We start from the raw sequence: 24,942 nt of genomic DNA, 5'->3' as shown, positions 1-24,942 counted from the left end.
ACATATTTTAAATCTACGTGGTATTTATTAGATAGGATCTATTTGCGTTTGTTTTTGTTTTCTCAGAAGACTGTCTGCAGACACTATTAGTCATTACTCTTTAAATGATTGTAGCAAGGTCTAGGCACCGGGCAGGTTAATACCAGACACCAGAGGAGTTAAAACACCGGTGCTAAGTTCCACATGCATAAATTATTAATTGTTTTAATAAAATTTACAATGCATTTGGCGCTGGGAAAGTAGTACCTGGTGCCGCAAGCTATGAAAGGGTTAAACCCCGGTGCTGGGGAAAGTAAAAAGTGTTATATGAATGAATGTTTAATATATGGGCACTGCAACACTGGTAGTTAACCGGCGCACAGCACAAAATGGCTACCTCCTGGCGCTAGTAGTGTAAATCTGTGTATGTATATTTAATAAAAAATGTATGTGAATGTATATTTAAAATAAAGAATGTGCCTACCTTCCCTGGTGGTCCAGACTTATGGAAGTTGTGACACTTTAAATGTGTGTTGGAATTTAAATACTCAACATTTGTCCATGTGCTTTCACTCCACTCCAAATTATAAATAAATCATCTATATAACAGCCACAGAGGACCAAGTCCGCAAAACAAATTCGCCCTCCCAAATGTAAGTGAACAGAAAGTCCCCCATGTAAAGGTCGGCCCCATGGTCGTGCCCATCACCTGTAGGTAAAAAATGTTCACAAACAAAACATAATGTTGTGTCAAAGTACATTGTGTGGAATCTGTGAGGAACTTCTCTCCGGGACCCCACCTGTCCCTCGTAACACTTTTTTTGGACATCAAATCCTTATGTGTGAAATATTGGTATAAAAAGGACTCTACATCTAAGATGAGGAATCCATAATGATCCCTCCATAAAAAATATTTAAGTAAATTGAGTAAATGGATGGAATCCCGGAGATAAGGCTTCAAAGAAGTAACAAAGAGAAATCTACATGATATGTTAAATTTGACATGAGAGAATCTAATCCTATGAGGGAAATCTAAACACTATTTAGGGAGTTGATAGTATATGGGAGTGACTGGAAACGAAACAATTCCTCCCTAGAGATGATTACAACGGTCGAGGCCCCATCAAGCAAACTCTAATGTTCACTTTTCTAAATACAAGCAGGACTGGAGCCCTATTACCCAATTGTCTCAAAGCCTCTTGTAAATAGTAAGTGGTATTTTGTATAACCACCCCCCCTCCCCCCTTGTCTGCAGCATGATGATGATGGGAGTGATCACACTGTAGTCTTTTCTGCATTTATCAAGTCAGAATGTTTATTATTTGAGTGGTCACATCATTTCTTACATTTTTAATGTCATTTTATGAAAACAATCGATTTGCGGACTCCTCACAGCCATGGGAAAAAATTCTGATTTGCATTTGAAGGTTTTGATGCCGTCTCATGTAATTTACCATGATTCATTTCAAACAGTGGAAGCAATTTTGATTCTCCGCTCACTATATTGTTTTCTGACCACAACGCCTCATAAGAGGACAATACAGCTGTTCTTCATTATCAAGTATTATTGGAGCTAGATCTTCATTTGATTATTTTAATGTTTCTATTTTTTTCATACATAATGTTCTTAGGAATCTTCGGTAAAGAGTTTGAATTGATGGGCTCTCTGGTTGGGGCAAAATTTAAAGGCTATTGAACATAATAGAGTGTGCCAGCTGGTAAGTTTGTATAATAGAGCGCAAGGTCCTACAGCCCTAATATAATAGATGGTGGCAGTGATTAGGTGTGTATGAATGTCAGAGACTTGCTTGTGTGTTTCAGCTAATCTATAACATGGGTGAAAGGTGAGGAGTGAACATGAAATCATGTTAACCCCTCGCGGTAACATGCAAATCACAGACACCGTGAGAACGTTCTGATAGAAGGGTCCAATTATAAGTCTGTAAACATGATTGTTATCAGCATCAAAGTCTTCATGAAGCATTTGTTTCATGTTATTACAGTACGTTTTATTTCACTCTTAACTTTTTCTTGCTTGTTGTTATATGAACCATCACATACTAAGAACCTTATCAATAGAGTTGATTAAAAAAATAAATAAGAAACCGCAATAAGATCCACACACGAGCGATCCATTCCACCTATGTCAGTGGATGGGAATTAAATTACAACATTAATATACTGTGAGAATGGAGCTTGAATTGTTCTCCATAACTCGATAATGTTAATATAGCTTTATGTATACGCTCTGTAAATTGATTGATGCTTTTTATAACACATTCATAAAATAAATGTCATTGACGATATTTAGCATATTGCTGCAATCGAGGTTCATGTCCATCAGCTCATGAATTGATTTTCATCTGTGTGAGTTTTCCGATGTGCAATAAGTTTTGATTTATATGTAAAACATTTTCCACACTCCAAACATGAAAATGGTTTCTCCCCCGTGTGAGATCTCTGATGTTCGACAAGATTTGATTTCCGTGTGAAACATTTCCCACACTCAGAGCATGGAAATGGTTTCTCACCTGTGTGAGTTCTCTGATGTGTAATAAGTTTTGATTTATATGTAAAATATTTCCCACACTCAAAACATGGGAATGGTTTCTCACCGGTGTGATTTCTTTTATGTTCCACAAAGACTGATTTCTTTCTGAAACATTTCCCACACTCAGAACATATAAATGGTTTTTCTCCTGTGTGAGTTCTCTGATGTTCAACAAGAACTGATTTCTTTGTAAAAGATTTCCCACATTCAGAACACGAAAATGGCTTTGCACCTGTGTGGGTTCGCTGATGTGTAATAAGTTTTGATCTATAGGCAAAACATTTCCCACACTCAGAACATGGAAATGGCTTTTCCCCTGTGTGAGTTCTCCAATGGTCAATAAGAACTGATTTCTTTGTAAAACATTTCCCACATTCAGAACATGGAAATGGCTTCTCACCTGTGTGAGTTCTCTGATGTATAACAAAGATTGACCGATGTACAAAACATTTACCACATTCAGAACAGGGAAATAATTTATGACCTCTATTACTATTTGTAGCAATATCTGAGTTATCAGGAGAACATTCCTTATGATTAGGATGAGATGATATATCTGCACTGTCAAGTTCTTGATGTATATTTAGGGTAATGGTGTTCTCTCCCGGCGAATTTCGTGTGATTTGGTTATCTTCTCTCTTAAAATCTGTGGAAAAAATGAGATAGTCCTCTGAGGTATTCCTGTTGTTGTCTGCTGTAAAATAAATAAATGTATGTTAATATTTTAATTAAAGAGCAAATTTTCATAGTATTAGTGAGATGAAGATGTTCCGTTGTTTAAGTTGAGTATGCAAACTATGAACACTTTATTATAATTATGAATGTACAAGGAGCAACTATGACTCTTGAGCAGATAAAACATTGGCTTAAAATATAACACAACCGCATTATAAAGCACAATGCATAGACCCAGCCACAGAGGCCCATAGGCTGAACAGCCACAATGGACAACTCCAAACAAAAAGCAGACTTTGGCGAGTATTTGCCAAGCTTACATATTGCCCAGCCAGCATCATAGGACAGAAAGCCTCATTAGCCAGTGGCATTGTTCAACCACAATGCCCAATCAGACACTGACGTCATACACAAACACTGAAGCCTTGGAAGCAGAGTAGTTACACTACTTGAAGTTCTGGAAATGGACATATATGAAGCAATTTATGACAAGCTACTAATTAGGTTGAAGTTGTTGTGTAGAAAGGCACTGGGAGGTTAGGAGAGAGCAGCAGGACAGAGCAGTAAGAGTGAAATAGCAACAGGGCAGGAGAGTATTAGATTAGAGTGGGTAAATGGAGCAGGACACAAACCGGCAACAGTAGAGAGCTGAAGAAAGCATAAGGGCAGAACAGTATACAGAACACATAAAAAGAGCAACAGTACAAAGCATCACAGCACAGAGATTGGAGGGAAGCTTTTGTGCAATGACTGGTGTGTGGTTGTAGTTCTGTGTGCAAATAGGTGGAGTTTGTGTGAAATGTGTGTTGGGGTGGTAGTGGGGGAGGTGTGATCTTAGGGGAAGGGGAATCTTCTGCTATTTTGCTTTAGCATTGCAGTGTTAGAGTACACATACTAAGAAGTAAACATTCTAGTATTATTACTCAAGAAGGATCATGGGTAATGCCACCTTTGTTAGTGCGCAGAGAATATCATGTGTAATATCACACCTGGTATCAAATCATTGATCAGTGATTGAATCACTATGCTGACATCCCTTGTACTGATGCATGAGAATCACTATAGAGTGTGTGGAGGAGACTGGTCAGATCTCTGGGCTGGTAGCACAATGATATGATGTGAGGAGGAGAGCAGGAGTCTAATAGGGGCTGATGGCTCCTGATGTATGAGAATCACCAGAATGTGGGGAGGAGACTGGTCAGATCTCTGGGCTGGTAGCACAATGATATCATGTGAGGAGGACAGCAGGAGTCTAATAGGGGCTGATGGCTCCTGATGTATGAGAATCACCAGAGTGTGGGGAGGAGACTGGTCAGATCTCTGGGCTGGTAGCACAATGATATGATGTGAGGAGGAGAGAAGGAGTCTAATAGGGGCTGATGGCTCCTGATGTATGAGAATCACCAGAGAGTGTGGGGAGGAGACTGGTCAGATCTCTGGGCTGGTAGCACAATGATATGATGTGAGGAGAAGAGCAGGAGTTTAATAGGGGCTGATGGCTCCTGATGTATGAGAATCACCAGAGAGTGTGGGGAGGAGACTGGTCAGATCTCTGGGCTGGTAGCACAATGATATGATGTGAGGAGAAGAGCAGGAGTTTAATAGGGGCTGATGGCTCCTGATGTATGAGAATCACCAGAGAGTGTGGGGAGGAGACTGGTCAGATATCTGGGCTGGTAGCACAATGATATGATGTAAGGAGGAGAGCAGGAGTCTAATAGGGGCTGATGGCTCCTGATGTATGAGAATCACCAGAGAGTGTGGGGAGGAGACTGGTCAGATCTCTGGTCTGGTAGCACAATGATATGATGTGAGGAGGAGAGCAGGAGTCTAATAGGGGCTGATAGCTCCTGATGTATAACAATCACCAGAGTGTGAGGAGGAGACTGGTCAGATCTCTGGGCTGGTAGCACAATGATATGATGTGAGGAGGAGAGCAGGAGTCTAATAGGGGCTGATGGCTCCTGATGTATGAGAATCACCAGAATGTGGGGAGGAGACTGGTCAGATCTCTGGGCTGGTAGCACAATGATATCATGTGAGGAGGACAGCAGGAGTCTAATAGGGGCTGATGGCTCCTGATGTATGAGAATCACCAGAGTGTGGGGAGAAGACTGGTCAGATCTCTGGGCTGGTAGCACAATGATATGATGTGAGGAGGAGAGAAGGAGTCTAATAGGGGCTGATGGCTCCTGATGTATGAGAATCACCAGAGAGTGTGGGGAGGAGACTGGTCAGATCTCTGGGCTGGTAGCACAATGATATGATGTGAGGAGAAGAGCAGGAGTTTAATAGGGGCTGATGGCTCCTGATGTATGAGAATCACCAGAGAGTGTGGGGAGGAGACTGGTCAGATCTCTGGGCTGGTAGCACAATGATATGATGTAAGGAGGAGAGCAGGAGTCTAATAGGGGCTGATGGCTCCTGATGTATGAGAATCACCAGAGAGTGTGGGGAGGAGACTGGTCAGATCTCTGGGCTGGTAGCACAATGATATGATGTGAGGAGGAGAGCAGGAGTCTAATAGGGGCTGATAGCTCCTGATGTATAAGAATCACCAGAGTGTGAGGAGGAGACTGGTCAGATCTCTGGGCTGGTAGCACAATGATATGATGTGAGGAGGAGAGCAGGAGTCTAATAGGGGCTGATGGCTCCTGATGTATGAGAATCACCAGAATGTGGGGAGGAGACTGGTCAGATCTCTGGGCTGGTAGCACAATGATATCATGTGAGGAGGACAGCAGGAGTCTAATAGGGGCTGATGGCTCCTGATGTATGAGAATCACCAGAGTGTGGGGAGGAGACTGGTCAGATCTCTGGGCTGGTAGCACAATGATATGATGTGAGGAGGAGAGAAGGAGTCTAATAGGGGCTGATGGCTCCTGATGTATGAGAATCACCAGAGAGTGTGGGGAGGAGACTGGTCAGATCTCTGGGCTGGTAGCACAATGATATGATGTGAGGAGAAGAGCAGGAGTTTAATAGGGGCTGATGGCTCCTGATGTATGAGAATCACCAGAGAGTGTGGGGAGGAGACTGGTCAGATCTCTGGGCTGGTAGCACAATGATATGATGTAAGGAGGAGAGCAGGAGTCTAATAGGGGCTGATGGCTCCTGATGTATGAGAATCACCAGAGAGTGTGGGGAGGAGACTGGTCAGATCTCTGGGCTGGTAGCACAATGATATGATGTGAGGAGGAGAGCAGGAGTCTAATAGGGGCTGATAGCTCCTGATGTATAACAATCACCAGAGTGTGAGGAGGAGACTGGTCAGATCTCTGGGCTGGTAGCACAATGATATGATGTGAGGAGGAGAGCAGGAGTCTAATAGGGGCTGATGGCTCCTGATGTATGAGAATCACCAGAATGTGGGGAGGAGACTGGTCAGATCTCTGGGCTGGTAGCACAATGATATCATGTGAGGAGGACAGCAGGAGTCTAATAGGGGCTGATGGCTCCTGATGTATGAGAATCACCAGAGTGTGGGGAGGAGACTGGTCAGATCTCTGGGCTGGTAGCACAATGATATGATGTGAGGAGGAGAGAAGGAGTCTAATAGGGGCTGATGGCTCCTGATGTATGAGAATCACCAGAGAGTGTGGGGAGGAGACTGGTCAGATATCTGGGCTGGTAGCACAATGATATGATGTAAGGAGGAGAGCAGGAGTCTAATAGGGGCTGATGGCTCCTGATGTATGAGAATCACCAGAGAGTGTAGGGAGGAGACTGGTCAGATCTCTGGGCTGGTAGCACAATGATATGATGTGAGGAGGAGAGCAGGAGTCTAATAGGGGCTGATAGCTCCTGATGTATAACAATCACCAGAGTGTGAGGAGGAGACTGGTCAGATCTCTGGGCTGGTAGCACAATGATATGATGTGAGGAGGAGAGCAGGAGTCTAATAGGGGCTGATGGCTCCTGATGTATAAGAATCACCAGAATGTGGGGAGGAGACTGGTCAGATCTCTGGGCTGGTAGCACAATGATATCATGTGAGGAGGACAGCAGGAGTCTAATAGGGGCTGATGGCTCCTGATGTATGAGAATCACCAGAGTGTGGGGAGGAGACTGGTCAGATCTCTGGGCTGGTAGCACAATGATATGATGTGAGGAGGAGAGAAGGAGTCTAATAGGGGCTGATGGCTCCTGATGTATGAGAATCACCAGAGAGTGTGGGGAGGAGACTGGTCAGATCTCTGGGCTGGTAGCACAATGATATGATGTGAGGAGAAGAGCAGGAGTTTAATAGGGGCTGATGGCTCCTGATGTATGAGAATCACCAGAGAGTGTGGGGAGGAGACTGGTCAGATCTCTGGGCTGGTAGCACAATGATATGATGTGAGGAGGAGAGCAGGAGTCTAATAGGGGCTGATAGCTCCTGATGTATAAGAATCACCAGAGTGTGAGGAGGAGACTGGTCAGATCTCTGGGCTGGTAGCACAATGATATGATGTGAGGAGGAGAGCAGGAGTCTAATAGGGGCTGATGGCTCCTGATGTATGAGAATCACCAGAGAGTGTGGGGAGGAGACTGGTCAGATCTCTGGACTGGTAGCACAATGATATGATGTGAGGAGGAGAGGAGGAGTCTAATAGGGGCTGATGGCTCCTGATGTATGAGAATCATCAGAGAGTGTGAGGAGGAGACTGGTCAGATCTCTGGGCTGGTAGGACAATGATATGATGTGAGGAGGAGAGGAGGAGTCTAATAGGGGCTAATGGCTCCTGATGTATGAGAATAACCAGAGAGTGTGGGGAGGAGACTGGTCAGATCTCTGGGCTGGTAGCACAATGATATGATGTGAGGAGTAGAGCAGGAGTCTAATAGGGGCTGATAGTTCCTGATGTATAAGAATCACCAGAGTGTGAGGAGGAGACTGGTCAGATCTCTGGGCTGGTAGCACAATGATATGATGTGAGGAGGAGAGCAGGAGTCTAATAGGAACTGATGGGTCCTGATGTATGAGACTCACCAGAGTGTGAGGAGGAGACTGGTCAGATCTCTGGGCTGGTAGCACAATGATATGATGTGAGGAGTAGAGCAGGAGTCTAATAGGGGCTGATAGTTCCTGATGTATAAGAATCACCAGAGTGTGAGGAGGAGACTGGTCAGATCTCTGGGCTGGTAGCACAATAATATGATCTGAGTCTCCCAATGACAAATACTTTTCCTAACTAGTTTATACTAGCAGAGAAGGGTGTAGAATAAGAGATTGTTGTAGGGACTGAACAAGGACAATATGTAACTCTTTCTATAATAAGTGTTTATTACTCACCTGTGCTGATATCTGTAGGGATTTCTGCCTCCTTACACTGTTGATCAAACCTCACACACGTCTCTTCTTCTTCTATATCTTCTACCTTAATATTAGTCAGATATTCACCCTAATTAATCCATAAATAATAAAATAACAGTTGAATAATGTATAATTTCATTCATAGAGATTAAACAGAAAAATATCAGTGTGTAAGATCCACGCAGCTTCTCTACAGATCATATACTGGTGAGACCCATCTACCTGATACTCCTGTTGGATACTGTGATTGTCCTCTGTACAATCCTGTGAATAAAGAGGACGAGGACATCTCTCTGGGGTATTTCTGTTACTGGGTCCATCTGTAGGAGACACACAGTGACTGAATACATTGTTTATATGTGATTATCAGATGATGTGTGAACCTTATCAACCCATACCTTGAAAGGGAAAGCAGAATTGATTATATATATATATTTATATATATATATATATATATACACTCCTCCTGACGAAGTTTATATGACGAAACGCGTTGAGGCTGTTCTCCATTAACTACTCCTGGTATGCGGAAGGCTGTACTGTCTACCTTGTCCCTGAAAAGTTACCCCATTGAGAACTTCTGTGCGGAGCCCATTGGTGTCTACTTCCTATATATCCCAGTGATCTACAATGTGTAGCAGTACCCTATGTCCACAGGATTACAGATAAGCTTTTATACCTTGTTTACATTGTGAGTGTGTTTTATTATGATACATGCTGAATAAATTATTGCACATAAGTACTACACTATATGGCTTTTTCCTCTCTCAATACACCGTATGAGTGGAGTTTGTGAGCAGTGACTGTGCTGTGGCTGATGATCCAGTTATCATATACCTACATAAGATATCTACACGCCTGTTCCTGACCTCTTGAAGCTGACTGGAGTCCACTTCCAAGCACCTCTGATACAGATAAGCTGTTTATTTATATCATTTTGGTACGTTGCCACCTATCACTTGCTACTGATTGTCACGGATACATCTGAAACGTTGTTTTCTGCTTTCTTCTGTCTGTATTTCGGCATATGTTCAGAAATTATGAGAATTGGTTGATACTGCTTTCACCAGCCTGACATGATGAACACTTTGTACTTGCATCTCTATATACAGTAATATTGACTGTCTGGACGATTTGTACCAGCTTACACTACCGTATTTGGCACCATCTTCCCTCTTTCTATGTTAACAATATATATATATATTTTATATTATACTGTACCCAGCCTCTTCCACCTTACTACTAAGAACATCTTAGACCATTGTTTATTGGGAATAGCCTTTATTACTAAACTCACCTGGCTGGGTACTATGGATCAGGACTGCTGGGTAGCGGGAAGAGAGTTGACACAGAGACGCTGGGTTCAACACAGAACAGCCAGGGATTGGATTCGAGTGTAAGCTGTTATCTGTTGGTCACAGGATACAGCAGGTATTAATCTCAGGCAGAATCTTCAAGCAGTGAAGTTTATTGTTCAACAGTCCTGACAAGGACAGTTACACATTAGTTTGGGGGCACTGGTGATCTCCAGAAGCTCAGATGGTATAATAATATAACATGGTCAAACAGGGCTCTTTTTATACAGAATCTCACACACACATATTGGCAGGGTAACCCAGCCCCCTGATCCTAGATGCCACCACAACACCAAAAATATTACATTCGATGTTTACCCTCAGGATGTAATATTCTCTAGACTTGGAAATAATGCAAATTTACACCTGTGATTTCCTAAATTACTTGCTGTTAGATTATTCAGACAGGTTCTAAGACACAGGACGAAAACTATACAGGATGGAAAGGTGGTAACCCCCCCTCCTGTGTATTCAAGCTAAAAGAGGTCGTATCATTAAAATAAAAACACTGAATTAGCATTCGATTAGCCTGCCTTCAGAAGATACAAAACAGATTTCCTCCACCATATGGCTACTGCATCAGAAATCAATACATTTCTGATACAGAAATCTACCCCTAATTGAAATAAATATCTACAATAAGTTATTTCTACGTGATCCAGCTACAGCATGTGATTTAGATCAAATATCAGTAGCGTCGGTACATATAATAATATGATGTTAGATCTCCATCTGATCTGTAAAGTTGGACCTCAGATAAATTATAAACTCCTGGTCATAGGTAAAGTATATGGTTAGATACTTCTCTAAAGCTCACCGATAGGCAGCTATATCGGATGAATAAGTGGACCCAAATTAGCAAGTAACACACGTAGTTGCACTTATCTATAGTGTCCGGTATTAGATGATATTCTTAGATCTCCGGGTGCTGAAGTTTGTATTTGTCAGCTAAATAGAGGAGAAGAGAAATAGTCTCAATCCAGAATACCAGTAGCTGGTAGAATACTTGTCTTTCCAGGGTCAATCCTGCTTTACTGCAAATTTTGAATCGGAGAGACTATTGTATTATAGAACCAATATATGGTTCTATACGTTCAGAACTTCATAATAAATCCTAACGCGTTTCCTCCTCATTAGAGGAAACAATTAATAAAAAGTCGGAAAAAGTCTTCCTACACACATAGTCCCACTTTCTAACACAATCTGGCAAGTTATCAACTGAGGAGATCACAAAACATACCATAGATAAGTGTCTGACATAGAAGCACACAATGAATCCTGGGATGGTAAAAAATGTTCTTGTTTAGAGAAGACAGAAAATGCATCATTTGATCATATATCCAAAAAAGAGGACAAAAGTAGAAGGGAACCAGATATGGAACCATCTTGTAAATGGAAAGTAGTCTAGCGAGAGCTTTCATTGTAATCCCAGTGAATGTGGGAAGATAATGTATAAAACATTCTGAGTCAATTGGAGAAGGTAGCTTACAGAATAAAGCCGGGAGTGATCACGTGATATCTGTGTGCCCAAGTATTTCACAGACCAAATTAAGTAAAAAGAGGAGGACACAGAGGACACTTGAGAAGCTGGTTATTGAGTATTTCAAAAGTGTACAATTGTTGAATGATGTTATGGATAGAGATGGCTTGCAAAGTAGTAGAGAAAATTAGATAATCTGCAAAAGCTGCAACCATATGACGGCCATGGCCTAATGTGACCCCAATGATCTTTGGGTTGTCTCTATTTTTCTGAAATAAGTCATTCCAGTAGGAGATTGGACATCTTGGTGTTAACTCAGCCACCTGGTTCCTTTTTGGTCTTGCTAGAGTGTATCTGGATTTCCTTCCGTCAGTAACCCACCGTTACTGACTAATCCTACTGGAGACACCTGCCACCACCAGGCTCCTACACCACCGTACTTCTGTTTAGCTGGTATAGCTACTGCAGCCTCTCTTTGCTGGTAATTGCATGGTTCCTCCTAATCGCTTACTATAAATCAGGGCAGCAGACAGAGTGTTGACAAAGACTCTGGGTTCAACACCGGAAAAAAAGGGGACAGAGAAAAGTTTTAGTTGTTGGTCATAGTTTACAGTCAGTAGGCGTCAGGGAGAATCTTGAAAGCAATGATGGTTTAATGTTCTTGAAGGGTAAGGAATGTTTACATACCAGTAAGGGATACTGGTGATCCACCAGAATTGTTGAAGAATACATTTTGCATGCACAGTACAGATCTTTTTAAACAATATTGAATAGACAACCTGGCAGGAGGTAATCCAGTCTCCAGCCCCTTTAACCAATCCTGGTAATACATGCAGCCTGCACATATATCAGCCCGCTGGCACTTAGTCTACGGCTGAACATTTAATCTTTAAATCTCCTGCCTGAAATACTTCCCGGGTATTAGTTCCAGGCCTTGGCTTCCCTCTCAAGCTGAAATAAGCTCCAGAGTTTGGGCATATCTGGGGCAGCAGGTCCCACACTACTAATCCTGGATCTTTTTGATTCTGGATCTCCAGTATGCTCCATTCCATGCGGAGTCTCTCATTTGACACCAGGGGGGTGAATATGTATCAAGCTGAGAGTTTTCCAGCGGATTTGAAAAACCAATCAGATTCTAGCTATCATTTATTTAGTACATTCTACAAAATGAAAGCTAGAATCTGATTGGTTGCTATAGGCGACGTCTCCACTTTTCAAACCCACCGCAAAACTCTCAGCTTGATACATTTACCCCCAAATGCACCATTGAAAGTTCCTCCGCCAGCCACTGCATTCAGGCTGCTGCTGGTGGTGACTCCGCTAGAAGCCGTCGCTAGACTCTGCAATCTGGACCACAAGGACAACTCTGGAACCAATTTCCCAGTGAACGGTAACCGGAGCAGCGGCAGAGTACCGACACCAGAGCCGCTATAATCACTGACCTACCAGAGCGAGGAAAATTATTTTAATTCATTTTAATACACATTTTATTTTATATAAATACATCGGGACACCTTAGATGCATATATCACACTTACACACCCGGCGCATGGCACTGAGATTTAACCCAATCAGCTTTGGGACATTAAGCCACTTGGCGCATAGTGTCACAAATCAGCTTGATCAATTCCAGTTACATAGCAGCCCTTTAACTTGATACTTTGCCTTCTAGGTTTTCAGTGCATAGTACAGGTTATACCAATATAGAATATCAAATTACAGACATCCTGTTTCAACACAGTTTGTAGTCCTCTGTGCAGGAAACAATATTTTGGTGATCATAATAACTGAAACATCCACATCGCTGCTGAGCATTGCATATACAAATATTATTACTATTAGTGCACCGGGAAAATCATGGATAATGTCATATTAAATAGTGCACAGGGAGCATCATGGGTAACGCTACATCCAGTCCATTGATTAGTGATTGAATCACTATGGTGAGTGTGAGGAGACTGGTCAGATCTCTGGGCTGGTAGCACAATGATATGATGTGAGGAGGAGAACAGGAGTCTAATAGGGGCTGATGGCTCCTGATGTATGAGAATCACCAGTGTGAGGAGGAGACTAGTCAGATCTCTGGGCTGGTAGCACAATGATATGATGTGAGGAGGAGAGCAGGAGTCTAATAGGGGCTGATGGCTCCTGACTCCCCCACTGGGCAGATACATTTCCTCATTAGTTTGTACTGACAGAGGAAGGTGTAGAATAAGAGATTGTTGTAGTGACTGAACAAGGAGAATATGTGACTCTTTTCTGTAATAAGTGTTATTACTCACCTGTGCTGATATCTGTAGGGATTTCCTCCTCCTTACACTGCTGATCACCCCTCACATACGTCTCTTCTTCTCCCTCTGTATCTTCTACCTTTATATCAATCAGGTTATCACCCTAAATTACCCACAAAACAAAAATTTAATAATGCTGGTCTAAATGAATTGAGGTTAAATCTCTACAGATCATATAGTAAAAAGTGACGCTGGAATTTCAGTATTTTGTGAGACCCTAAAATCCATCTAACTGACACTCCTATGGGAAACTGCAATTACCTGTGTATAAACCGTTGAATAAAGAGTACGGGGACATCTCTCTGGGATATTTCTCTTACTGGATCCACCTGTAGGAGACACAAAATGACTGAATACTTATATGTGATTATCAGATGATGTGTGTATCTAGGTGACCCTAAAATCTGATCTCCCCTTTACAGTAACAGTCCCCTCTTACCCCATGACGTGAGGGATTGGGGATAATCCACCATCATGTTCAAGTGCAGACCCTTTTGTCCATCTAAATACTCCCCCTCCTGCATGGAGAGATAGACAGTGACATCATCCACCTTATAGGAACCTGACACACACAATGGTCATCACCCAGACACATCCCCGGGTGTTACTGTATAATGTCCCATTCCCAGCAGTCACCTCTCCAGTCAGCAGCTGAATGATCTTGTTGGTCAGTTCCAGGATCTTCTGGTCATTGTCTCTCTCATGTATCAGTGAGTGAGGTGGAGGCACCGTGATGGGGCTCTGGGTCCTGCTCAATCCTCCTGACACACAGGGATGGCTGCCGGGTGTCTGATACTGAACGGATGTCTTCTTCACCACTATGTAATTCTGTGTTTTGAGGGAGAGTTCAATAAAACATTAAATGAAAATGCCACCTAGTTGGACTTATTTTTATGGGTTAATTCTGCAAAATGTTCAGCAATCTAAGTATGAATACAACCTATATGGTAATCATTTCCTATATACATGAACGTGTAGCGTATATGGCATTTACCTCTCCTGCTGCCTGCGCCACCTTCAGTGGGCCCACTGTTCAGTGCCCTCTGTCTACAGCCGGCCCCCACGTATGAATCACCTGCTTTGGATAGTGTAGCGCAAACAGCAAGATGACGTTGTAGTGGGAGCTGGACAAAAAATGAGGAACAGCCGACCCACTGAAGATGGAAAGCCCTGCAGGAGGGGTAAGTTTATAGAGATAATAGGTTTACAAAGGATCTCACAGAAGCAAATGGCCACAAATATTATTGTCAGCTACATCCAAATGTACACTTCTGATATCCAAAACAGTTAAGGAATAAATGTGTCTGGCTGGAGTCACAGGGGTACATCTCCGAGACCAGAATCAGAAGGTGTGGAGCCTGTCTCCCAGAATCACCTCTCCAGTCAGCTCTCTGTTTATTATTAGATAAATTAGTGATGTCACTGTGACACTCCCAGAATCCCTCACTTCTCCAGTCATGTCCCTGTTATATTAATAGAAGAGTGATGTTACTGTAATGTTCCCAGAATCCCTCACTTCTCCAGTCATGTCCCTGTTATAATAATAGAAGAGTGATGTCACTGTGACATTCCCAGAATCCCTCACTTCTCCAGTCATGTCCCTGTTATATTAATAGAAGAGTGATGTCACTGTGACGTTCCCAGAATCCCTCACTTCTCCAGTCATGTCCCTGTTATATTAATAGAAGAGTGATGTCACTGTAACGTTCCCAGAATCCCTCACTTCTCCAGTCATGTCCCTGTTATATTAATAGAAGACTGATGTCACTGTGATGTTCCCAGAATCCCTCACTTCTCCAGTCATGTCCCTGTTATATTAATAGAAGAGTGATGTCACTGTGACGTTCCCAGAATCCCTCACTTCTCCAGTCATGTCCCTGTTATATTAATAGAAGAGTGATGTCACTGTGACGTTCCCAGAATCCCTCACTTCTCCAGTCATGTCCCTGTTATATTAATAGAAGAGTGATGTCACTGTGACGTTCCCAGAATCCCTCACTTCTCCAGTCAGCAGACAGATGATCTCCAGAGTGAGATTTAATATCCTCTCATTGATGCAACTCCCGTCCTTGTCCATCCTCAGTGAATCTGGAATTTATATCCCACAGGTTTCAGCCTTGACTTCTAGTAAAGACGCTCTGGCTCCTCACTGCTCAATTGTCTAGGGAAAAATATAATGATTATAATAAAACATCAAAGAGTACTACACATGTAACATATTTAAATCCAAAACATTGAGTCACAATTATGTTCTCCTCTTCTCACCGAGCCATATAACTTGTAGTCAGCGTTTGTGAGAAGTTCCACTGATCCAGCTTCATAAGACTGCTTAGAAACCATCACACAATGCTGTATTACAACCAATGGTCCTCTCATGACCAGAAGTCTTGGTGCTCCCAGAAATCTATTGGATGCAAATTGCTCCACTCGAAATCTGTTACAAATGACTGAATTCGAAATGTTTGGTCTCCGTTTTCATTTTATTCTAGAAATTGAAATTATTTCGCTCCCCACATTTATATGAATTTGCACTCTGCTGATACAAGCTGATCACTATACACAGGTCACACTGATATCACACACCTGACACACACTGATCACTATACACAGGTCACACTGATCTCACACACCTGATACACACTGATCACTATACACAGGTCACACTGATATCACACACCTGATACACACTGATCACTATACACAGGTCACAGTGATATCACACACCTGACACACACTGATCACTATACACAGGTCACACTGATACACACTGATCACTATACACAGGTCACACTGATATCACACACCTGATACACACTGATCACTATACACAGGTCACACTGATATCACACACCTGATACACACTGATCACTATACACAGGTCACAGTGATATCACACACCTGACACACACTGATCACTATACACAGGTCACACTGATACACACTGATCACTATACACAGGTCACACTGATATCACACACCTGATACACACTGATCACTATACACAGGTCACACTGATACACCCTGATCACTATACACAGGTCACACTGATATCACACACCTGATACACACTGATCACTATACACAGGTCACACCGATATCACACACCTGATACACACTGATCACTATACACAGGTCACACCGATATCACACACCTGATACACACTGATCACTATACACAGGTCACACTGCTATCACACACCTGATACACACTGATCACTATACACAGGTCACACTGCTATCACACACCTGATACACACTGATCACTATACACAGGTCACACCGATATCACACACCTGATACACACTGATCACTATACACAGGTCACACCGATATCACACACCTGATACACACTGATCACTATACACAGGTCACACTGATATCACACACCTGATACATACTGATCACTATACACAGGTCACACTGATATCACACACCTGACACACACTGATCACTATACACAGGTCACACTGATACACACTGATCACTATACACAGGTCACACTGATATCACACACCTGATACACACTGATCACTATACACAGGTCACACCGATATCACACACCTGATACACACTGATCACTATACACAGGTCACACCGATATCACACACCTGATACACACTGATCACTATACACAGGTCACACCGATATCACACACCTGATACACACTGATCACTATACACAGGTCACACCGATATCACACACCTGATACACACTGATCACTATACACAGGTCACATTGATATCACACACCTGATACACACTGATCACTATACACAGGTCACACTGATATCACACACCTGATACACAATGATCACTATACACAGGTCACACTGATATCACACACCTGATACACAATGATCACTATACACAGGTCACACTGATATCACACACCTGATACACAGGTCACACTGATATCACACACCTGATACACAATGATCACTATACACAGGTCACACTAATATCACACACCTGATACACAATGATCACTATACACAGGTCACAGTGATATCACACACCTGATACACACTGATCACTATACACAGGTCACACTGATATCACACACCTGATACACAATGATCACTATACACAGGTCACACTGATATCACACACCTGATACACACTGATCACTATACACAGGTCACACTAATATCACACACCTGATACACAATGATCACTATACACAGGTCACATTGATATAATACGAACCGGCTGGGCTTACTTTGCCACTGTTCCCTGTTGTTATTTCGAATACGCCCCTGCTGCAGTGGGAGGGGCCTGCTGCCACCACTGAACTCCTTTATAGCGCTCAGAACCACGGTCCTTCTGGGTAACTGTCACTGCTAGTGTACTCCTGTGCGGTACACTTGGGCTGGTAACTCCGGACCTCTTGCTATGGATAAGGGTTGCTGTGGATGGATCCTCCCTGGCCTATCACACTGACCAGAGCTGCTGGTAGCACGCAGAGCGGTGGTACTGGAAAAGCTTAGGTTCAAACTTCAGACAGCCGGAGAACGGATTAGATTTTGGGTCTAATCTGTAGATCACAGGAATACAGCAATATTAAAGATGTTTTCAAGCAGGTCTTGAAGCAAGATGTTTATTTGTTCACACTGGTTAGTGGTACCAGTGATCAGTTTAGATGAAAATCAGAAGAATACATTACATGGTCACACAGCTCACCTTTTATAGAGTTCTGACATAACTCCTAGTAGAGGTAAGCCAGACCCTTGGACCTACCTGGCTCCATTCTGTCTAGAATATTCCCTCAGATCTCAGGATGTAATCTATTTACACAAACATGGATTTACATGCATTGTAAAACCACTAATATTTACATTTATCTGTGAAATTCTAGAAACGCTGTGATGTCCGGCATCTTTGTTTTAGACGCAGGAAATATAGCAGCATGTTTTAAATTAAACCTTCCTGTCTCCAAGTGAAATCTCACACATCAAAAGACCTTTTTGTTCCAACAGTTGCAGAATATACATTCCCAAAAACAGGTTTAGACTTCTAACAAGTCATTTACCCACAACACAATCCGCAGCAGACTTTCTAAACAAAGGCTCATTCTATCAGCAATATACATCAGAAATAGGCATATCCTATAGCAAGGTTAAACAAGAGACGAATTTCATACCCTGGTCTCAGAAATAACGATTTTCTATCTAACAATATACACAATATCTAAAATAAGTGCACGTGCAATTACATAAATAAGTGCCCTGCTCTATTTGCTTTAAATAAACTTATACCAAAAGTTATTTAATAGTGATCCAGTCACAAATATATATATATATATATATATATAGATTGTTACAGAGGCAGTAACAATCCTGCCTCTGTGCTACCTATCTGTATCACAGGCCATTACAAATGAATCATACTACAGTTACAGGACACACATACCACTAGTACAAATGTAGTGGTATGTAGGAGGAAAGTCAGTACATTTTTGCAAAAATATTTTGGAAAGTACAGTAATGGGATTGTTAACCGGTAAGACACAATCATATTGCACCTCAATATTACGCGAGTAAACACATAACTTAATGTTTATAGTTTTCCTAGAATGGCCTTCTTTATTGTATTATACATAGTTCTCAAATTAAATAAGACAGATCATAATCCTTAGTAAGTCCCTTGGATAATAAGGTACCTGAGTAATCAATTCTACAAATATGAGAGTATTATACAGATGTAGGGATAGGACACTGTATATACTATAGATATAGATGTAAGGACAGGACACTGTATATACTATAGATATAGATGTAAGGACAGGACACTGTATATACTATAGATATAGATGTAAGGACAGGACACTGTATATACTATAGATATAAGGACAGGACACTGTATATACTATAGATATAGATGAAAGGACAGGACACTGTATATACTATAGATATAGATGTAAGGACAGGACACTGTATATACTATAGATATAAGGACAGGACACTGTATATACTATAGATATAGATATAAGGACAGGACACTGTATATACTATAGATATAGATATAAGGACAGGACACTGTATATACTATAGATATAGATGTAAGGACAGGACACTGCATATACTATAGATGTAGGGACAGGACACTGTATATACTATAGATGTAGGGACAGGACACTGTATATACTATAGATATAGATGTAGGGACAGGACACTGTATATACTATAGATATAAGGACAGGACACTGTATATACTATAGATATAGATGTAGGGACAGGACACTGTATATACTATAGATATAGATGTAAGGACAGGAGACTGTATATACTATAGATATAGATGTAAGGACAGGACACTGTATATACTATAGATATAGATGTAGGGACAGGACACTGTATATACTATAGATATAAGGACAGGACACTGTATATACTATAGATATAAGGACAGGACACTGTATATACTATAGATATAGATGTAAGGACAGGACACTGTATATACTATAGATATAGATGTAGGGACAGGACACTGTATATACTATAGATATAGATGTAAGGACAGGACACTGTATATACTATAGATATAGATATAAGGACAGGACACTGTATATACTATAGATATAGATGTAAGGACAGGACACTGTATATAATATAGATATAGATATAAGGACAGGACACTGTATATACTATAGATATAAGGACAGGACACTGTATATACTATAGATATAGATGTAGGGACAGGACACTGTATATACTATAGATATAGATGTAAGGACAGGACACTGTATATACTATAGATATAGATGTAAGGACAGGACACTGTATATACTATAGATATAGATGTAGGGACAGGACACTGTATATACTATAGATATAAGGACAGGACACTGTATATACTATAGATATAGATGTAGGGACAGGACACTGTATATACTATAGATATAGATATAAGGACAGGACACTGTATATACTATAGATATAGATGTAAGGACAGGACACTGTATATACTATAGATATATATGTAGGGACAGGACACTGTATATACTATAGATATAGATATAAGGACAGGACACTGTATATACTATAGATATAGTGATCACCATTAGACTGTAAGGACTGACATCCCCAGAACAGGCTGTATAATAAGACTATGTTATATAATACAGGATTTATAGATTATGATGACTATCACACACTATATAAATATAATAAGAAGACACAGACATGTAATAGGAGTTACAATCACTACCAGTCACCTTCTCTCTCCCGGGTGTCCTCGGCCCTGGGCTACAGCGTTTGGTGAGATTGGCTACAACAAAATGGCCGCCGGAGACTCCTTCTGCAGGGACAGGTCACATGGCTGTGTCACATGACATCCGGGACATTACTGCCAGCTCCCTGCTGTCCTGTGTAGCAGAGAGTGTACATAGAGATACATTGTGTCCTGTCTGATACCTACAGCAGCTGGATTATTACCAGGATCACTGAGTGTACAATGAGGACACACATGATGTATGTAGGGGATACAGCTTCATTGTGTGACTGCTGGATATGGTGCTGATCACTGTATGAGGGGTAGATGGGAATATATATATATATATCTGTATATTATACTTACTATATACTATTAGACTTAGACTATAAACTATTATTCTTATTTTATACTATTATACTTTATACTATATACTATTATATTTACTGTATACTATTCGACTTACTTTATACTATATACTATAATACTTATTTTATGCTATTATACTTTATACTGTATACTATTATGTTTACTTTATACTATATACTATTATACTTACTTTATACCATATACTATTATACATAATTTCTACAATATACTGTTATTCTTACTTTATACTATATACTATTATACTTCCTCTATACTGTATACTATTATACTTCCTCTATACTGTATACTATTATACTTCGTTTATACTGTATACTATTATATTTTCTTTATACTATATATCATCATCATCACCATTTATTTATATAGCGTCACTAATTCCACAGCGCTGTCAACGCCCCATTGGGGCTTATAATCTAAATTCCTTAACACAGACACTTCTGGTATAAATTTATTTAATGGAAAGAGCACAGTGTGCTTATTTATATAATTGCCAATGCATTTATTTTTGATTATGTATATTTTGAGATAAGAAATCGTTATTTCTGAGAATAGGGTAGAAAATTTGTGTTTCTGTTTTAACCTTTCTAGAGGAAATGCATTATTTCTGATGTATATATCTGATACAATAAGTCTTTATTTTGAAAGCCTTTTGTATATCTTGGTGTAAGGAAATGCTTTGTTTGGGTTGTACCTTTCTTTGGAAATGTGTATTCTGCGACTGTCTGATGAAAGGATTCATGTTGATTGGATCTTTTGATGTGTGAGGGTTCACTTGAAGACAGGAAGGTTTAATTAAAGATGTGCTGCTAGATTTTCTGCATCTAAAAACAATATGCAGGACATCAGAGTTTCTAGAATTTCACAGATAAGTGTAAATATTGTTAGCTTTGCAATGCATGTAAATGTATGTTTTGGTAAACAGGTTAAATCCTGATTCTAAAAATAGCCTGTGTCCAAATCTGTATAAAAAGCACTGTCCTGTACACTGAAATGTATCATTTTGATGTTCCATCTGACCTGACCACTGATACCTTTAATCAGTGGAACTGTCCTTGTCAGGGCACCTGAGCGAAATAAAACATCACTTTTTGCTTCAAAGACCTGCTTGAAAACATCTTCAATATAGCTGTAATCCTGTGACCTGCAGATTAGACCCTAAATCTAATCCTTTCTCTGGCTGTTTCTGAGGTTGGACCCAGCTCTCCAGTACCACCGCTCTGTCTGCTACCGATGCAGCCCTGGTCAGTGTGATAGGCCAGGGGTGGTCCATCCACAGCAACCATGATCTATAGGAAGAGGTCAGGAGTACCAGCCCAAGTTCTGAGCGCCATAAAGGAGCCCAGTGGTGGTAGCAGGCTCCTCCTACTGCGACAGGAGGGGCGTATTCGGAAAAGAAAAGGGGACGGTGCAAAGTAAGGCCAGCCGGTTCCCAGCAAAAACAGACAGGGTGGCATAGGCGGTCCATCCTGTCACACTTACCTTATGCTATTATACTTACCTTATACTATTATACTTGTTATATACTATTATACTTACTTTATACTATATCCTTTACTTTACTTACTTTATACTATATACCAGGGGTCGGCAACCCTCGGCATGCATGTCAGATGTGGCACACGGAGCCGTTTTCACTGGCACGCCGGCCCCAAGGTCACTTCCAGACATCAAGGGGGAATGCTGTTTTTTGGGAGCTCCGAGCTTCCGCCGCCTGTCTCTCTGGGGGAACAGTTACTTTCTGTTTGGACTGTAGCGCGCGTGCAGTCATTTATATAGGTACCACAGCACAACATCTAGTGTCTGACTGTGTCCCTGCTTCTACCTCTTTTTCTCCTCTTCTCCTCCTTTCAGGCTCATTATTGGTTGTGCCTGATAGAAAGTGAGTGCCTCTTTCCCTCCCAATGTCTGCCTCTTTCCCTCCCCCTGCCCCATGCGTGCCTCTGCCCCCTGCCCCATACGTGCCTCTGCCCCATGCGTGCCTCTGTCCCCCATGCGTGCCTCTGCCCCCCCTTCCCCATGCGTGCCACCTGTCCCCCCTGCCCCATGCGTGCCACCGCCCCACGTGTGCCTCTGCCCCCCCAGCCCATGTGTGCCCAAATTGTTTGTGTGTATCTGTCTTACATTGTGGCTACCTGTCCCTTTCTCTCTACCTCTTTGTGTGCATGTCTCCCTTGTCCCCCCCCCATCCCATTTCTTCCCCCTTGTTTCCTATGTGTCCTCACAGTCCTTTGCACCACACCTTCTACCCCCTTGTCTTCCACTTCTCCTCTTTTCGCACCTTTCCTTCTCCTCTCCTGAATGTGGTAGGCAGCGTTGTTAGCTGCCGATCAGAAGCGACGTAAACGAACAAAAGCAAAATCCAGCGCCTCATAACTGAACCTGAGAATTGGAACCTGAGGCTGGAGGGTAAGCACAATTTTCCTTTACTAAATCGCACAGGGTTTTTCTTTAGAGGGGTAATATTGCTTTTGCACAGGGAAGCACTGCTTAGCACAAAATACCTGTTCTTTTTCTGCCATCTCTGGACGGCGATAACAGACTAAATACTTTTTTTTTTCTAATGCCCCCTATCCTTTGAACAATCTACAAAAAAAAAATAAAAAAATGTGTGTGTTTATATATCTATATCACACCAGGCTTGACAAGGTTTTAGCTGACCCCTGCTATATACTATTATACTTGCTTAATACTATATACCGGCGGTTCCCAAACTGTGCGCCGCGGCTCTCAGGGGTGCCGCGGGCCAGCCATAAAAAAACCCCCAAACAAACAGAAACACTTACCAATCCGCCGGGCGCCGGGACCCAGCATCCTCCTCTCTCATGCAGCTGGGCAGAGGAGCTGGGACAGCGTGACAGAGGGCAGAGGAGGAGGACAGTGTGGAAGAGGAGCTGGGACAGCTTGACAGAGGGCAGATGAGCTGGGACAGCTTGACAGAGGGCAGAGGAGGGGGACAGCGTGACAGGAGGAAGACAGCGTGGCAATGGAGGGGGGACAGCGTGACAGGGGGCAGTGGAGGGGGACAGCGTGACAGGAGGAAGACAGCGTGGCAGAGGAGGGGGGACAGCGTGACAGAGGGCAGAGGAGGGGGGACAGCGTGAGAGAGGGCAGAGTGTCTGGATGCAGTGGGGGCAGAGTGTCTGGATGCAGTGGGGGCAGAGTGTCTGGATGCAGTGGGGGCATTTTTGCATACAACTAAATAAGCATTTCTGTCCTGACCTAAATACTTATTACAATTTTTTGACCCAACTACTTCTAAAAAAGGACTGCTTGGTAATTATTTTGGAGGGGTGCCTTAAAAAGATTATGGAGACTCTAAGGGTGCCGCGAACTGCAAAAGTTTGGGAACCACTGCTATATACTGATATACTTACTGTAGGATCACTTATAAATAACTTATGGTATGAATGTCTTTAAAGGAAATAGCACAGAGCGCTTATTTATATAATTGCAAATGTACTTATTTTTTATATTGTGTGTATTTTGGTATAGGAAATGTATTTCTGAGACCAGGGGAGGAAATTCGTTTTTGTTTTAACCTTTTTAGAGGAAACCCCAATTAGGCATATGTGGGGAGGGAGTCTGTTTTGCTGATAGCAGGAAATGCTAAGTAAGTCTTTTGATGTGAAGTTTAAAAAGTCGTTACCTGTGTTGTGGTTAAAGTGAGAAATCTCTGATCAACGTGATTTAGGATATCACAGATTACTGCAAATTTTG

General features: G+C 41.8%; 3 protein-coding genes across 6 annotated transcripts in view; 1 reads left to right on the top strand and 2 right to left on the bottom strand.

Annotated features, from left to right (window-relative positions):
- The window catches only part of LOC142160075 (uncharacterized), a 282,721-nt gene that overhangs the window by 202,731 nt on the left and 55,048 nt on the right, over window positions 1-24,942 (bottom strand). The window lies entirely within an intron of this gene.
- LOC142160109 (uncharacterized) lies at window positions 1,268-20,897 on the bottom strand. The gene is made up of 11 exons (XM_075215069.1): window positions 20,840-20,897; window positions 17,846-18,160; window positions 15,627-15,788; window positions 14,264-14,455; window positions 14,067-14,145; window positions 13,889-13,956; window positions 13,619-13,730; window positions 9,799-9,909; window positions 8,724-8,821; window positions 8,481-8,589; window positions 1,268-3,224 (listed from the first exon to the last, which is right to left on the bottom strand). The coding sequence occupies exons 3-11, from the start codon at window positions 15,702-15,704 to the stop codon at window positions 2,320-2,322; spliced, it is 1,752 nt and encodes a 583-aa protein (XP_075071170.1). The 5' UTR covers window positions 15,705-15,788; window positions 17,846-18,160; window positions 20,840-20,897; the 3' UTR covers window positions 1,268-2,319.
- LOC142160132 (uncharacterized) overlaps window positions 20,972-24,942 on the top strand; it is a 187,585-nt gene continuing 183,614 nt past the window's right edge. Inside the window, exon 1 of the mRNA XM_075215100.1 lies at window positions 20,972-21,095. The gene's annotated coding sequence lies outside the window, so the exon portion shown is untranslated. The remainder of the gene's footprint in view (window positions 21,096-24,942) is intronic.

The sequence above is a fragment of the Mixophyes fleayi genome, chromosome 6 (genome assembly GCF_038048845.1).
Source record: "Mixophyes fleayi isolate aMixFle1 chromosome 6, aMixFle1.hap1, whole genome shotgun sequence".
NCBI classification, from domain to species: Eukaryota; Metazoa; Chordata; class Amphibia; order Anura; family Limnodynastidae; genus Mixophyes; species Mixophyes fleayi.
This window is presented reverse-complemented; position numbering and strand designations above follow the sequence as displayed.